Consider the following 17,419-nt stretch of genomic DNA (forward strand, 5'->3'; position numbering starts at 1 on the left):
TTATCGAATTTATATAATCCATTCATCTTTCCCAAAACTTTTGTGGACATTTTTTTTCAACACATTCGTGTTTTTCTAAGAGAAATAAATGATTTTGGGGGGGGGTATACATTTTGATATGGAAGTGGAACAGGTGATGCTCAGGTTGAAAAAAATATTGTGGGCATAATTTAAAGTATTAATACAGCCTTGTGTATCAACAAAGATATGGCAGTATTTCAAAATTTAATTTTAAGTATAATTATATATAGGGTAAATTACAGTTAGGTACCATGTACTTTGGAGGTAGGGACAGATAGATAGTTGAACTTTTAACTGTAATACTTGAGTACCTTGAACTCTCAAAAATAGACACTTAAGTTCATCCATTAGTATTCCAGTTAAACATTACATGATGTCAAAAATACCTTTTTCTCATGTATTTCTAAGACCATTTTCAGGTAATCAAACATTTCCCCATGATGATATATAATATTTAACTAACGGAATACTAACTGACAGACCCAAATGTCTATTTTTGTTCAAATGTTACAATTGAAAGTTTAACATATCTATCTGTTACTACACCTAAGGCTCAGTTTGGAAGCATTACAAATGTAAATATGTACAGCGTAAATACATATAAAATATAAGATTTTGCACATTACATATAACATATTTGCATTTGTACTCTTCCAAACTCTCCAAACTCAGCCTAAATAAAAGGTACCTATTTATAATTTATCCTTATATATATTATTTAATATAAAAAGATTTTTGTAAAAACATCTATAAATATGCGTATTAAAAGTTTAAAACCCAAAATATATATGATATAATATGCCCGTATCCTATCTTTACTTTCAACCTTGATTATGGTTGCATGGACCGGACAGGATTGGCATTTACAATGGGATTAACATGGACTCATTATCTGCTATTCATGTCCATGCACAAAAATTTGTGGGTTGTACTGAATTCCCGAGTAATGACAAACAACTAGACTTAATTAGGTGACCCAGTCGTGACCCATGACCCGACACAACCTGGATTATATTCAAATTGGGTCGGGTCAGACCGCCTTCTAACTTAGCCACTTTCTTAGGTTATTATGCAGGGGACCCTAACCCGCTTTTGGGGGGTTGGGTCGACTTTTTTCCGTCTAATTCGATTGGAGAAAGGAGGATTTCGTCGGTCTGCAGTGAGCCACAGATTACTTTTCCCTAAAAAATTCTTTCTTAATAGTTTATTTATTTTTTCCGAAATTTCATCCAGCGGCTAATAAATGATTTAAGTGCTCATAATGCGATACGACATTGAATGAAACATGTGTCATTGTACTTTGTACATTATTAGTCCAATCCTGATACACCTATAACTACCGTGGGCGTGGAGTGCACTCGCGCAAGTGCTCTGTGCTCGGAACAACATTCTTTTGTTGTTTAATACATTTTTTTCCCTCTCAAAAAGAGATGATTATCAAGCAAAGAAACTAACAGCATACAACAGTGAAGAAGAGAAAATGAGGGACCTTCGATCACCGTCTAAATTGGGCGTGACGCCGGTGGAAGATGAAGCGGACGTAGTTCGAGCCACCGGCGGTAGCGTTGGTGGACTCAGGAAGAAAGGAGCAGGTGTCAAAACCTGGCTCCTCCTTGATGTCACCGGCCAAGCTCAGCTGGTAGAAGCAGGAAAGCACACCATCATGCGTCGGACGGGTCTCCCTGCCCGTGATCTGCGTATTCTCGATCCTCTCCTCTCTTATCCGTCGACGGTCCTTGGCCGAGAGAAAGCGATCGTAATCAATTTGGAACACATCAAGGCCATTATCACTGCCCAAGAGGTTCTCCTCCTCAATTCGAGAGATCCCTCCGTCACGCCCTTCGTCGAGGAGCTACAGCGACGTCTCTTGCGTCTCCACCACGCCACCAAAAGCCAGGTTTTTCATTTTATTTCTTTCATTCATTTATGACCCTTAAGATGCTTGAATTTAATATTCATGACAAGTGATCCATTCCTTCCAATTTCCTGGTCCTCTTTTTCTTGTTTTCTATGTCTTTTAACTGTTGAGAATCATGGCAATGCAAGGCATAAGTCAAATTGTTTATATTTTCTTGCTATTTAGTTGATTTTGCTTGGTCAGTTCATTGACGTGGTGGCAATTCGATATTTCTTTTTGTTATACAAAAAATAAAGGAAGGTAGGGTCAGCGGCCATAATGGAGATTGGGCGGGTTTGTATGATACAGAGGAGCTGCGGTCAAGGACAATAAGCCCTCCGAATTATTCAGGAGGATTTCTACAGTTTCATGAGGCTGGTGAGGAAGGTAAGGTGGACGCCAGACAGGGTCTCGGGAACAGAGACGGGCCGAGGGTCCTTCCTTTTGAGTTCATTGCATTGGAAGCATGCCTGGAAGCTGCTTGCAGTTGCTTAGATAGTGAAGTAAGGAAAAAGAATTGCTATTTCCTTTTGATTTTTTACTTCCTTATATTTTATTTTTCAATTTTCTAACCGCGTCTTATAATAATCATGGGACAAGGCAAGGACATTGGAGCAAGAAGCGCACCCCGCCTTAGATAAGTTGACTTCGAAGATTAGCACTCTCAACTTGGAACGTGTCCGTCAAATTAAAAGCCGCTTGGTTGCAATAACTGGGCGAGTGCAAAAGGTTGGTAGTTCTCTTTCTTTGAATAAGGCCGGTGAATTGAGAATGTTCTGATATAGTCGTTTATGGTGCTAGTTTATACATTTAGAAGATTCATTTGTTATTCCAAATCAACTAATAAAAGCACAATTAATATATAGTGAAACCCTAAATTTTTCTTATGGGAGAAACAAGGAATCATGGGAAAAACCGAGTTCTTAGCTATTGGAAAATTTTTTTTCTGTTCAGATACAGATAATTTCTGTATATTTTTGGGCAGAAAACAAGAGATTTCGCTAAGATAAAGAAGGAAAGAAATGAATAAGGAATTAAGGATGCAAACATCATGGATTACCAAAGATATGGTCCAGGGAGTAAGCTTGTGTAAGATTGAAAACATCTCTTCTAAGAATGTGCTATATAATAAACTCATACTCGGAGTTAAGTTCAGCAAGAACTCAATACACAATTCTTTCCAACCAGGTTCTTATGATGCTTGGAATCCTCAAAATAGTTCACTACCATCTCCAAGTGATCTATTTCCTCCCATGGAGCCCAAAATCTCAATGGCTGTGAAAGAAATGAATAAGGAATTTTAAGGATGCAAACATCATGGATTACCAAAGATATGATCTACAGAATAAGCCTGTGTAAGATTCAAAACATCTCTGCTAAGAATGTGTTCTATAATAACCTCATACTTGGAGTTAAGTTCAGCCAGAACTCAAATACACAATTCTATTCAACCAGGTTCTTATGCTGCTTGGAATCCTCAAAATATTTCACTACCATCTCCAAGTGATCTATTTCCTCCCATGGAGCCCAAAATCTCAATGGCTGTGAAAGAAATGAATAAGGAATCAAGGATGCAAACATCATGGATTACCAAAGACATGGTCTACAGAATAAGCCTGCGTAAGATTCAAAGCATCTCTGCTAAGAATGTGTTCAATAAACTCATACTTGGAGTTAAGTTCTGCCAGAATTCAAATACACAATTCTTTTCAACCGGGTTCTTATGCTGCTTGGAATCCTCAAAATAGTCTCCAAGTGATCTGTTTCCTCCCATGGAGCCCAAAATCTCAATGGATGCAACAAGAGCTCTTGCCTTTTTTGTTAAGATGATGCACCTATGAAGTGCATTGGATGCATCAGTTCAGCTCCTGAAGAAGAAAGCTAAAATCTTAGCTCTAACCAAAGAGCCAAAACTAGACGAGTCTGAAAACGCAAATGGTTGCTCCATTACCTCCTCCAAATGTCCCACCTATCCCTGAATTTCCAGGGATTTATTAGATAGTCAAAGTTTTGCTCAATAGCTCCTTGTATAGGAGTTTACCAACTTTGCACCTGAATCTGCTGTCATCCAGTGGTGAGATCTCATAATGTACTCTCATAACATTATTGAAACTTTGGCAAGATCTTTTTTTTTTTTTTTTGATAAATAACATCAATTCCATTAAAATAATGAATAGATACAAGAAGATCCCCTTAGAGGCGCGAGGGGCAGCGTCTCCAAACAGCAAATACACAAACTACAACAGAGAAAACATGAATGTTGAAATTAAAACAATAGTTACAATTGTGCCCAGAACAATGTTTCCCTATTTATCCCTTGTTTTCCCAAGACATCAGCAAAAGCATTAGCTGATCTCCCAACCCATTGTACTGTTATAGACATATTTCTTGTCAGCCATTTGAATTTCTTTAACTCATTTTTGTATCCCCAAGTGACATCCTCCGGATTATTTAACCAGTCCACCACTGTCTTAGAGTCTCCTTCAATCAGAAGCTGCTCCACACCCACTTCTTTTGCAAGAAGTATTCCTTGTATTGCAGCTAGCAGTTCTGCCCGGATAGAGTTCCCAACTCCTAAAGGGCCAGAGTAGATTAAGACAATCTCTCCAGCCTCATTCCTCAGTACACCTCCCATCCCAGAGGGACCCGGGTTACCTTGGCTACTCCATCAAAATTCAGCTTCAAAGAACCAAGAGGAGGGGGGACCCAGCTAGTCACTGCCCTTCCCTTGTAGGAGGAACAGCTTGCTACCAACTTCCAATCCTTCCAACAATCAGCAAAAGTAAAATGGTTAATAATTCTAGAGTCTTTAACCAATGTAAAGACCTGGACAAAATGCAGTCCTTTAAGGTTTGACTGCTTCTTCCTTTTTCTTGGAAGATTCTGGCATTCCTTTCTTCCCATACTGTCCATAACAATGCTGCTCGTGAGCATCTCCACATTTTCCTTCCTCTTTTAAGGGGCCAAGAGAAGAAAGAAGGGTTAAAGATTGTGCTTACTTCTGCTGGCATATCCTAACTAGACCCAAACAAAGATAGAAGCCAAGCCCAAAGCTTTGCAGTGACACTACAAGATAAGAATAGATGATTACAATCCTCACCATGAGATCTGCAAAGAATGCACCAGTTTGGTGAAATAGCAAAGGACAGGTCTTCTCTTTTGTAGGTTGTCCATCGTGTTTACTTTATGATGCCACACTTCCCAACACAGACCATAACCTTGGGGGGACCGGCCTACACCAGACTTCTTTGAAAGGGAAACTCTGATGAGAGGGAGATTGGCAGAGGAGCTTGAAAAAGGAACCACAAGAAAAAGACCCTTTGTGGTGAATGGCCCAAATCCTTTTATCAGGTTTCGAGGGATCCAACCAAACCTTATCAAGGAGACATAGAAGAGTAGATAAACACTCAATTTCCTCATCCCTTAATCCTCTACGGAAACCAAAGTCCCAAGACAAAGTTGGTAAGGATAAATTCGACGGAAGGAATTTTGAGATCACCTCATTTTTATACAAGGAAACATAGTACAATGAAGGAAAAAAGGTATTTCAAAGGGAGATCTCCAACCCAAATGTCCTCCCAAAACCGAATAGAATTACCTAAACAAGCATCATACCTGACACAGCTAAGGAACTGCGGAAGAACTTTGTGAATTGCTTTCCAAGGTGTGGCTAGGTTAGCCCTCCTTGATGCACCAGCATCCCAACCACTCTCTGAACATCCATGAATACTCTTCACTACTTCGTGCTAGAGTCTATCCCGCTCCAAAGGCCATCTCCACAACTACTTCCCTAACAAAGCTGAGTTCTTTTTAAGCACATTCCCGAGCCCTAATCCTCCCTCCTCTTTGCTTCTACCCACAACCCCCCACTTAATTAAATGGTCTTTTTTACCTTATCCCGGTTCCCACAGAAAATCTCTCATCAATTTTTCCAACTTCTTTGCTTCCCTAGACGGTATCCTAAAGACAGAGAGATAATAGGTAGGTAGATTCATGAGGGTAGATTTTATCAAAGTGATCCTCCCACCCAAAGAGAGATAAATTTTCTTCCAAACAGCTAGACTCTTTTCTAACTTCTCCAAGACTGGGGTCCAGAACCTACTCTCCCTAGGGTTTGCTCCCAACGGAACCTACTCTCCCTAGGGTTGGCAAGATCTTTTCTTGCAAGAATACAGTTTGTCACCCTCAAATATATGATATTTATCAAACCCCCTGGGTAATTCATCTCCATGTTATCTTTGCTCTTTTATGTGGAGATAATAAAGATGAGGTAAAAAATCTGGAATACCAGTCAATCCTCACTATTAAGAACTAAAGAGAGAGAGAGAGATACTATACTTGTAACAAAGATACTTGCTTTTTTCATAGAATTTCACATTTAAGAGATTGTTGTCTTGGAACAACATAGAATCTTAGTTTCAGCTCCCAACTAGAAGTGTATGTGGGTGGCATCAGAAAATTGCATGGGAAGAGCTTCACAGGATAGATGTTCAGTAATCATTCACTGAGACTGATACATAACAACAGCCAAAAGTGAATAATTAAACTGCCAACATCCTAAGTGAGGACTCTTTTGGGGTTTTGATCTAGAAGTATCCAAAAAATGACTCCCTGGATAATACCAACTAGAGTTTATCTATGGATTGCTTGGGATGGGTAGTAAGTCATAGGTAATTCTCATTAAAGCATTGGTAGAAAAATCTGGATGTTGTTCATGATACTTAAGTTTATTATCTTAGTGAAAAATGCAATATCTGAAGTTTAGATTTCGATGAGCCCATGTAAATTTGCAGAAAATTTTGAATTGGGATAATTTAGAAATGGTAGTCTTTTATTTGTGCTTCCTACATATTTTTCTTAAAAGCATCTTTTTGATCATAACTTGGTATTGCAAAAACCTAATCGATTTATCATGGGTTTAGCGTATCTCTCTTTATTGACTTCTTTTCAGGTTTTATCTCGTAAGTGATTTGTTTGGAAACAACCTCACTGTATGGGGTAAGGCTGTGTACATCTGTCCCTCCCCAGATTCTGCATTGGTGGGAGCCTTGTGCACTGGGATGCCCTTTATCTGATAAGTGATTTGTCTATTTGTTGCCAGGTAAGAGATGAACTGGAACACTTGCTGGATGATGATGAAGATATGGCCGAGATGTATCTGACTGACAAGATGATGCAACAACGTCTTGATGGGTCATCCTCTTCTGTTTCTTCCCTAAATGAGGGAAATGGCATGGATGATGGAGTTCTTCAATCAGAAATGGATGAGAGGTGCTAAATTTATTTACTCGTAACTTTAATGGTGGACTAAACTATTGAAACTGGTGTTGCTTTTTTGATGAAATAACCTGAGTGCATACTTAATTTTTTTCTTTTGATTGTTTTGTTAAGTACATCTCACAACTAATTCGTCATAAGTTTTTCAGGATTCCTGCTGAGATTTCACCTGAGGCAAATGAGGTTCTCCATAGTTATGAAGGTGATGTTCATAACACTGATACCAGGGACCATTTATTTAGCATCTCTAATGCACTTAGCAGAGATAGTCATGGAACTCATACTAGTACAACACATAGTGCCATCAGCAAACACCTTGATGTGGAGGAACTTGAGATGCTCTTGGAGGCATACTTTGTGCAGATTGATGGTACACTGAACAAGCTGTCAACAGTATGTAACTTTACCTTAAGAATACTAAAATTTGGGGCCCTGTATTGATCATCTTCATCTAAATATAATTTGTGAAGTGGTTTTCCTTTACCATGGAATATTTTCTTAACCTAATGGCTTTCTTTACTGCAAACATCTGGTGCATCTTTCTGTGAGAACTTGTTAAGCTGTCGTTTCTAAACATCTGGAAGAATAGAGAAATTGCTTTTGTTAACATAATTGCTTCAAAATTTCTTTCCTTGTCTCCTCTCCTTTTCCAGAATTCAATCTTCATTCCTTTTACAAATGACAGGGAAGACAAAAGGAAAATCAAAATATTTTTGGGTAAAAATGCATTTACTTTATATCAAATATAACTAATTCCAATGAAAGGATTTTTATTCAAGTCTTTAGGCACTGTCCATTCATGCAATCTTGTAAGTACTAGACATTAGTCCTTACTCCTCCACTAATGAACCTAGAGTGAAACTATGCATATCTTCTAGGTAAGAGAGAAATTATATAATTCTATTAGCTGGGGGTGCGGATTCCAAGATTCTCATATAACAATGCTTTACTAGGCATTGATGCGTGCAAAGCTCTGCCTTTCTGTGACTATAATATCCAGCCTAACCAGACTAGATGAATAAACACATTCATCCAGCATCACATTCTCTTTATGATTTAAAACAGTGATTTATGATCATCCAATTGAGTTGATTGATATATACTGTTATGTTGATAAAAAATTCAAAAAGGGAGGGAAGTACTTAAGGTCAGAAGTGTCTTAGTTTCAGCACGCTGAATTTTGTATTTCCCCTACTTGTGTGCCTTACATTGATTAAAAAACTATTAGAGTTTAAGAAAAAAATAATATAAATAATCTCATCTCATTGCTTCCATATAGGACAATGGTCAGTGGTATTCCATGGGCTACTTTAAATATTATCTTGCAACTGCTTTTCAATTCCTTTGATGTTTCTTAATGTACTGATGGTTTCCTGGTGCTGCTGCTTGGAAGCTGAGGGAATATGTGGATGACACGGAAGACTACATCAATATCATGCTGGATGACAAACAGAACCATCTCCTGCAAATGGGCGTTATGTTGACAACAGCAACCCTCGTGGTGAGTGCCTTTGTTGTTGTAGCTGGTATATTTGGCATGAACATCAACATTGAGTTGTTCGACGAGACAAAGGCTGGGATGCCAGAATTTTTGTGGACTGTTGGTGGTGGTGCTACGGGAAGCATCTTTTTGTACGTAATTGCTATTGCTTGGTGCAAACACAAGCGCTTACTAGAGTAAGTATATGATGATGGTATGAAGTATGAACCAACTGTTTACAGTGAACCTGTAATGTTGTATTGTAATAATTGGTTAGCTTGGTATTTTCTGTGGTTGACCGTTTCTGTGTCCATCAGTTTACACTTCTTGATGGTTTTCTATTTTTCGTCTTGGCTTTTCTTGTACTTACCTGCTTGCTTTTTCGGTGCTTGGCAAAGAAATGCTGACCACATATCTCAAATTTCAGTTACAGTGTATGCCTATGGGGTGATCATGGGCTGGCCCAGACCGAGTTTGTGGGCACTTGTATATAAATTCAGGTCTGGGCCGGTCGTGAACACTGAATACAAAACCTAGGCCAGGGCAGGACAGTCTGTTTGATAATTGGACATATTTCCTATATCAGAAAATCTAATATGACGGTGATTGTCATGGGATGGTCCAATTGAACTTACATGTCTTGATTTTCCCAATGCTCAGTGGTATATCCACTAAGGGCTTCAAACAAGTTGGCCCATAATGTAGCTAAATTTTCATTTTGATCGAGAGTCCCTGATTTTCTTGCTACATCTGTTGAAAATGTACTCTCAGCTTATGTTGAATGGATAAAAAAAATAAAAAATAAAACGATTAGTACATAACTTGTACGAGATTAAAACATATATCTAAATAAAGATATTTAAACCATGGGAAAATCTATGATACGGAAAATATGTGATATGGTAAGAGCTTTTATCAATCAAAGTCCACTCATGAATTTTGATAAATGACACCTGGGTAGTTATGATTCCAATTTATTGGTCAGTTGTTTTTCGATATCATATCTTTTTTATATCATAGTCGCACCCTTAAACCACAGATATTAATTTTGAGGATTGATTTGAGAACATCCCATTTTTTAATGTTACATAAATGAAAGTTCCCCCAAATTTTAGCTATCATTTACCGCAATGTTCATTTTTTTATTCACAAGGGATGTGTCCCGTTTATCAAAAAATGGGAGGCACTAAACCGCTAACAAGGGTTAAAATCTATATTGAGGTTTTATTTGTTTGGATTCCATTATGATATTGGAAGAACTTGATCCTCAGTAGGGTGAGCTGTTTTGTCGCAAGTAGAACCTGGAACCTATTCTATAGGAGTTGGTTTCAAGTTTTTGGAATTAAAACCGTGAAATTTGTTTTTGTGAAGGTCAGTTTTATGATCTATTCATGAAATTTGCTCTTTCTTTACTCCCCCTAACTCCTCTAAAAAAAAAAACAAGTCATTTAAAAACTTAATATTTAATAGGGTTCAACTATGATATGAAAAAGATATGATATCCGAAAAACATCTGACCAATTAAATGGAATCATAAAATGTGGTAGCCAATCAGGTGTTATTTATCAAAATTCATGGAAAAAATATGGAATATTTTCTTTATTCAATGTTCAAAGGTGGGGTGTAAACGGATTGGATTTGAATAAGGCAATATTTGAATTTAAATCTGATTAGAAAATTTGATATCTGAGTTTGATTTGATATCTAATGAATATTGAAAATTAATATTTGAATTCGAATTCGATTTGATTTGAATTCAACCAATTAATTATTTTAAATAATTAATAAATATATAAAATAAATATTTTATTTATATAAAATATATAAAATATATAAATTATATGTTTTATATATTCTATTTAAGAATTAAATAATCAATCGAATTCAAATATTTATCGAATTGAATAAAATCATATTCAAATTTGAATCCAATTAACTATTCGATATGAATAAGATATCCGAATTCAACCAATTAAATATTCGAATTATAAATTATCTGAATTCGAAATCTGATTTTCGAATACCGTAGACACCCATGCAAAACTGAAAATTCCAAATGATGGACAACGGTGGTAACTTGAATTACTGTTTTTAACCTCTGAGCATCGTAAAAAAAAAAAGATAAATCTCTTAACTGTACCTTACTTTTTAGATATTGTCTTAAGGTAGCTTTGTTTTCCTTATTAACTAGCTCTACTTCTCCTTGATGTTCAATCGAAATTCATACACACATGACTTTCTTTAAAACCCAATTTTGTCCTTCGTCCATCTCCCTTCTTTTTCACCATCCCTCTCCCACGCGGCAGCTACAGCAAACCACTCTGCAACCGTTCACTCCTCGTCCCTCTGCCGCCGTCACCATCGTCATCAGACTGTAAGCATAATGAATCAGGGAGGCCATTACATGTTACCATACCAGACCGCTGCTGCAAGTTGCAACAGTGGCGGTGATGAAACAGGGCGAGAGAGAACGAAGGAATGGGGAGAGAGAGAGAGCCGCCGCTGGAAACGAAATTATCGGGGGCTCTATGGGTTTGTTTGTAAACTCCAAGGTCACAAAAGCTCGATCGCAGCGACGAACAACCAAACTGATGATCAGGGGCTCTATCTAGGAACACAACCAGATTACCGGGGGCTCTATGGGTTTCTGTTACCAAGGGATCTGTGTAAGGAGCTTACTTACTTCGGAGAAAAAGGGTTTCCGGAAACCCTTGCTCTTCACTAGATTGCTTTCTTCTCTAGATGCTGCCGATACTTAGTTGCAGGTTGGTCACTTGCATTTAGTTAATTCGAGTTACAGAGCATTTACCCTCCATTTCCCCTTCTTCCCTTTCACAAACTTTTTCACTTCCTAGATTTGAAGCTTGAGTTGAAACTCAACATTCATATCCTAAGCGTCTAAGACATTGAGAAACAGGGCGGTCTTCCGCATACCCATTAAATTAATTCATTTTAATATGTATATGGACGTTCTTTCTTGCAAATGGCTTTTTTCTTCATTTTAATATTTTATTGTTTTGTTTTAGTAATACATTTATTATGAGGGTGAAATGCAAGACTAATTAAACGACTTCTTGTCTCCTTTTCTCCGATTTCTGTATTACTTAGTCTTTGTTCGTTCCTTGATGTAATCTCTCTCATTCTGCTTGTTTATCTTTGCTGAAATTTTGAACTGTTTGTTGGATGATCAGGGGATGAGGTCGGATGAGGGAATAGAGAGAGAGTGTATGAGAGAGAAAGAGATGTCACCACCGTCTTTACCGTATTCCGGCGGTGAAACACAGTTCGCCGAAATGTAGAACTGGTGGGCGTCATAATCACATGTATCCAGATTGATGCATCGTAGGGGATCTCAAGGTTATTCTCTACATTGATTAAAATATAAACTGTTGAATGGGTATTAGTGGCGGAAATCAACAAATTAAATGAAAGAAGGACTAATGGTTAATTCCAGTCATATGTCGACCGGTCCATCGTTTGAATCAACGGACGAGGGCTTTCCTCCGGCCAAGCCAAGGTGGAAAAGTTCCACCAAGTTTTTAACTTTGATTTTTGTGCCCCGATGGACCAAAATACTTCTGGGTGGCATGTGGTTTTATTGCAACTTTATATAATTCAAAATGACAAATACCCCATCCTAAAACATCAATAGCAGTACCCCATCCGTAAGAGTAGATAAATTAGTAATTGTCCCTTAATTTATTTTGACTAAAAACACATGTCGACCTTGTATGTTCTCAATACAATACAAGGTCGGGATGTGTTGTGTGGCATTGTGGGGCGCTCATGTGAATTAAAAAACATACAATGCCATGGATGATGTGGGGCATTGTGGGGCACTGATTCGAATTCAAAAACATGGGTGTGAATAGGTGAACCACCGTGAACATGCCCGACCCAAAACTCTCTCAACAGCATAGGTTGTTGGCCCCCAACAACCAAAGCATGCTTTGAAATCAAACATAACACAAATTTTGGTTGTCCCTGTTGCCCCCTCCCCATCCCTGCCCTGTAATCAAGATATTTTGCCTCGTCTTCGTCTCATCCCTAGGTTTGGGGTGGGGTATTCACTCCCTGTAGGTGACAGAGAATCCCCGAATATTCTCTACTCTAAGGCAGTTACTTAAAAATTATCTATTTTGTGGACAATTTACACATAGGATATAGGAATTTGGGGGTATTTTGGGAATTGAATTATAATACTTCAGGGATACTTCAAAATGGAATTATGGGATCCTAGGATTTTAAGAATTTAGGAAAAATTTAGGCTCTGTTTGCCTTTTATATAGTTACTTACCCGAGTAAATGTAGTTACCTGGGTAAGTTTTTCCCAGGAAACATTTACTCGGGTAAGTGCATTTACCCATGCTCTTTAATTTCTCATGCAAATAAGGTAGTGACCATTTTAGCCATAAAAATTAATTATTAAAAAGGATATTTTTGTCCCATTCAAGTGTTGGCAATTTCCCCTTAGGTGGGAAAGTTATTTACCCACCTAGGAGATGGGTATCTCTCAAGGTTCAAAATATCGATACGCTGATAGGGATGTATCGAGTATTTCGATACTTTTTTTTTCAAAACTGGTTCACGGGAACCGATCTAGGACTCCTCCATCCCCTAAACCGGTCAGACCCCCGATACACCCAATGTAGGGGCGTATTGGAAGGGTCCCGGAATGATACATATTGGCCGATACGTAACGATACTTTGAACCTTGGTATCACTTACCTAGGAAAATAAACTTTTCATGGTCCCCACATAAATCTGAAAAAAGAACATAGGGTTCTTGGTCAATGGGAACCAAACTCCCATTGACCAACTTTCCATCGTCTCAATATTAAACCTAGAGATATTTTACTAATTTACTTTCAAGTTAAGGGAATTATATACAAAATTCATCCCCGCCCCATCCCTGGTTTGGGGAAAAAATATTCTCCTCGTCCCCGCCATATATATATATATATAATGCATTTTTACTATTATATAATATATAGGGTAAAAGATTTAAACCTCTCCTAATATTTCATTTAAATACTAAAACATCCCCTCATTTTTTAAAATAGACTTAGACCTCCCTTTTCAGATGATGTAAGCAAACAAAAACCTCCCATCCATCAAACTCTCTATCAAAATCTGTTAGAACGTAGCATCATGTGCAATTTAAGTATTTTTTTTAAAATCTCAATCTTGCCCTCAATTACCTCTTTGCATGTTTGATTGTCTTATATGGAAAAAAAAAAACCTCCCTTCACGAGGCGAAGACAATCTTGAACAGATTTTGGTCGCCGGTGTCCAAATCAGCACTACAACTTCATCAAGTGATATGAAACAAGACCAAACCCGTTACTGGTGGATCCATTTAATATTTTTTGTTTGATCGATTGAACTAAAATTGCAAGGATTTGTAGGGTCTGGGTCAGACATTAGTCGGTGAGAGGAAGATTAGTGGAGGTGCATTTCATCGATTTGAGAGGAAGCCATCAGTCATTGCAACGAGTAACGACAATACCATCTATTGCTGAAGTCTAGGGAATGTCGATTTTCAGAGCTAATTAAACCAATGGTTCTTGAATGCCATCAACAGTTGAGTGGTTCTCATGGTTGTAAATCAATTAAACCAATTCAACAGTTGGCTCGGCCCGACCTAGCCTGCAAATTTTTAGGCATGGGCCCAAGTTTTTCTGTGCAAGCGCAGTCTGACTCAGGCCTGTATCAAGTTCGAAAAAATTCGGGCCAAGTTTAGGCCTAATACTTCAACTCGACCCAACTCATAATAAAGTACAGGAAAAAATTCTTAAACTATTATTTAGCTAAATTACAAATTATATTCTTATTATTTAACTATTGTCTTAAATCATCACTCATTGTTTCTAACAATACTCATAATGTTAGCATCCGTTAACAGTAGGTGTACTAATAATAGGTCTTAAACTACCCCTACTCTCTTGTTTAAGATTCTCATTTCTCCTCCTCATCGGCTTTTTCCCGTGCTACTCTGAGTGTACTAATTTACTTTGGTAATATGATTAGGTGCGAATTGCTGGAGGTCTTGTGCATTCGGGGGACGAGTTGCCGACTCTTGCACCACACCCTTCTGATCTGTTTTTATCGCCACCGTGAGTATAGCAAATAACCGATTCGCCATATTTTCTAAACTAGCAACGGCACCACACCATTCTGATCTGTTTTTATTGCTTAGTGATGTTGTCTTGGTGCAATTCATTTTCTCTCTATCCCTAATACACGCACATGCACACAAATCACTTTTAAAAAGGTATCGAAGAGCCTCATTGTTTGTAGGAAAAAAGTATTAGAGGCGAGGCCCTAAATTCCTTGATTCTAAATCTTGTATCAACTGCATTGCTTTTTGTATTGAATGTCATTTGACTCGATGTGTAATTTATGTAATTGAGCTGTTTTGAAGGTGAAAAAAAGAAGATATACGGTTCCATTATGTGTTCTTTTTGTTTGATTCTATTATGTGCATTGGCTCGATCGCCGGACACAAGTGTTGGTGCAAGTATTGATTCAGCAACGCAGAAGTTAGGAGCCACCCTTGTCAATGCTTCTGTGGAGGCTGATTTCGGCCAGGTAACTGTTCTAATTATTTTGTTTTCAACGTGCTTAGGGGATTTACTCTTTCATTTCATTGTGTAGGATAGGTTGATGATTTGTTCCTTCTAAAGGTTCAAAAGTGGTGGCCGGTTCGGGTCAGGCATAGTTAGATCCAATCCCGGACCGATTATTAATGAGGAATGAGGATAAAACCATAGACCCAAAACTGTACATTACATGAATTTATTTATTTAAGCAATAATTTAAAATTCGAACTTAAACATCAAACGCAAACATGTTAAAAAAAACTAAACATATTAATCAATTTAATCCATCGAACTTGGATTTATAACATAAAATTTGTTAAAAGATACACGAGAACTATGAAAAAATTGTATATGCTTAATAGAACACAATCGGTTTCGGGTGAGAGTTGGTTCAAGAAAGTGAAAACATGCAGTGACCCAATTCAATAATATGGGTCATGGGAAGACCGGTGCTGCAGCAAGTGGGATCTCATTTTTGTTTGGTTTTTAGCATTCCAATGCCTTGCCGATGTTGAAACTTTGGTTGTTGTAGCCTTGTAGGGTATGGTTCTACGGTTGGATGTTGATTCTGCACTCGCACAAGTGGGATATATACTTCCTAGGCAATGACAATCGTGTCTTTGTCATTGCAGCAAGCAAATTATTTGGAGTTGGCACGATAATGAGCCTTGGCCTCACATATTGAACATCCTGGGAAAAGTAGATAACTAATGTGCCTCACTTTCACTCTTAAGTGATATATATATTTTCCTTAAATGGATTTCTAGTGCCTATGTTGTCCTTGGTTCCCTTTGTTTCGCATGCAGGAAAGTTTGGAGGCAAAAATTGATTTACCCAGGACGTGCAATGAAAAAATTCAGAAATATTTTTGTACGACTCTTCTCTCTTGTTGCACCTAGGATTGTACTCATGGTCTTGTATCTATATGTCAATCACGTGTGTAGATTACTTTTAATATTCAAAACCGTTGGCAGGTTTGGAATCTTATGGGGCATTGTGCATAGAACATCTAGGGGGAGGGAGAATAAAGAGGTGACCGATGGGCCAATACTTGAGATGATTAGTTGGTGTTATTACTTAATGATGTTTTATTGGAACAACCCATTCTCTCTCTATCCCTCTTACACACATGCATACAGATCCCTCTCAAAAAGGTATCAAAGTGCTTCATTGTTTGTAAGGAAAAGTTATTTTAGAGGCACTAAATTTCCTCATTCTTAATCTTGTATCAAATGCATTGCTTTTCCTACTGTATGTCATCTGACTTGTAATGCAATTTATCTAATTGAGCTATTTTGAAGGTGAAAATTATATATATATATATGTAGTTCCATTATGTGTTCGTTTTATTTGACTCTACTAGGTGCATTTGCTTGATCGCTGGACAAGTGGTGGTGCAAGTGTTGATTCAGCAAGGCAAAACTTAGTATCCACCTTTATAAATTCTATTTTCCACATGCTTAGTGGATTTCCTCTTTCTTTTCATTGTTTAGGATAAATTGGTGATTTGTACCTTCTAAAGCTTCAAGTGGTAAATCCACTACAAGTTAGGCTACTCAAGACAAGGCTGCCAATGGGTTTGATATGGGTCAGGCATTGTTAGATCCAATTCCGAACCGATAATTAATGAGGACAAAACCATAGACCCAAAACTGAAAACTATATGTATTAATTTCAACAATAACTTAAAAATTTATTGAATATACAACCTTAATAAAATGATTTAAGTGCGGACAAGTTAAAAAGATATAGAGACCTCGTTGTTCCATCGAACAAAGAAGGTGGGAAGGAAGTAAAATCGAGAACAGTGGGAAGAACCTCCTGAACGCTTCTGAAAACAAGAAAAGGGAACAGATGAGGCACTGCCACTAATGTAGCCGTCCGACATCGGTAAGAATTGAAACAGATGGAGAATAATTAAATTTGGACATTTAGAGACGAAGTTAGTTTCTTTGTCTAACCCAATCACCATCGCTGGTGTAAGAATATGATCGCTGCAAAATGCCAAGAGAAGACTCTCGGATTGAAGAAGAATGGATTGAGGAGAGAGAAGAGCGGGATTCTTATACCAGTCGCTACTGGTGATGTCCCAATCATGTGTGCCTATGTGGTCCCGATTTGTCCCAACGATGGAATATTACG

The 17,419-nt window shown here is 37.8% G+C and overlaps 1 protein-coding gene and 1 long non-coding RNA gene across 2 annotated transcripts; both read left to right on the forward strand.

Annotated features, from left to right (window-relative positions):
- The first annotated feature begins 1,114 nt into the window (after positions 1–1,114).
- Positions 1,115–9,040, forward strand: MGT4 (magnesium transporter 4). Its single transcript, XM_088946519.1, has 6 exons — positions 1,115–1,918; positions 2,176–2,421; positions 2,519–2,647; positions 7,020–7,189; positions 7,345–7,588; positions 8,589–9,040. Exons 1-6 carry the CDS (start codon positions 1,502–1,504, stop codon positions 8,874–8,876), a joined length of 1,494 nt encoding a protein of 497 aa, XP_088802645.1. The 5' UTR covers positions 1,115–1,501; the 3' UTR covers positions 8,877–9,040.
- A 1,847-nt stretch (positions 9,041–10,887) lies between these two features.
- On the forward strand, positions 10,888–12,129 carry LOC148850061 (uncharacterized). The gene is made up of 2 exons (XR_016099581.1): positions 10,888–11,440; positions 11,867–12,129. It is a non-coding gene; the product is annotated as an uncharacterized LOC148850061 (long non-coding RNA).
- Positions 12,130–17,419: the final 5,290 nt, after the last annotated feature.

Source organism: Nelumbo lutea, chromosome 5 (genome assembly GCF_056320005.1).
Source record: "Nelumbo lutea isolate HS-2025 chromosome 5, American lotus-T2T, whole genome shotgun sequence".
NCBI classification, from domain to species: domain Eukaryota; kingdom Viridiplantae; phylum Streptophyta; class Magnoliopsida; order Proteales; family Nelumbonaceae; genus Nelumbo; species Nelumbo lutea.

What these genes read in the sequence shown, in the direction of transcription:
- MGT4 (XM_088946519.1), top strand. Translation starts at nt 1,502, where the DNA reads ATGAGGGACCTTCGATCACCGTCTAAATTGGGCGTGACGCCGGTGGAA. An exon ending in GCAGTTGCTTAGATAGTGAA is followed by an intron (nt 2,422 to 2,518) that starts GTAAGGAAAAAG and finishes TCATGGGACAAG; the next exon opens with GCAAGGACATTGGAGCAAGA. An exon ending in CAATCAGAAATGGATGAGAG is followed by an intron (nt 7,190 to 7,344) that starts GTGCTAAATTTA and finishes TAAGTTTTTCAG; the next exon opens with GATTCCTGCTGAGATTTCAC.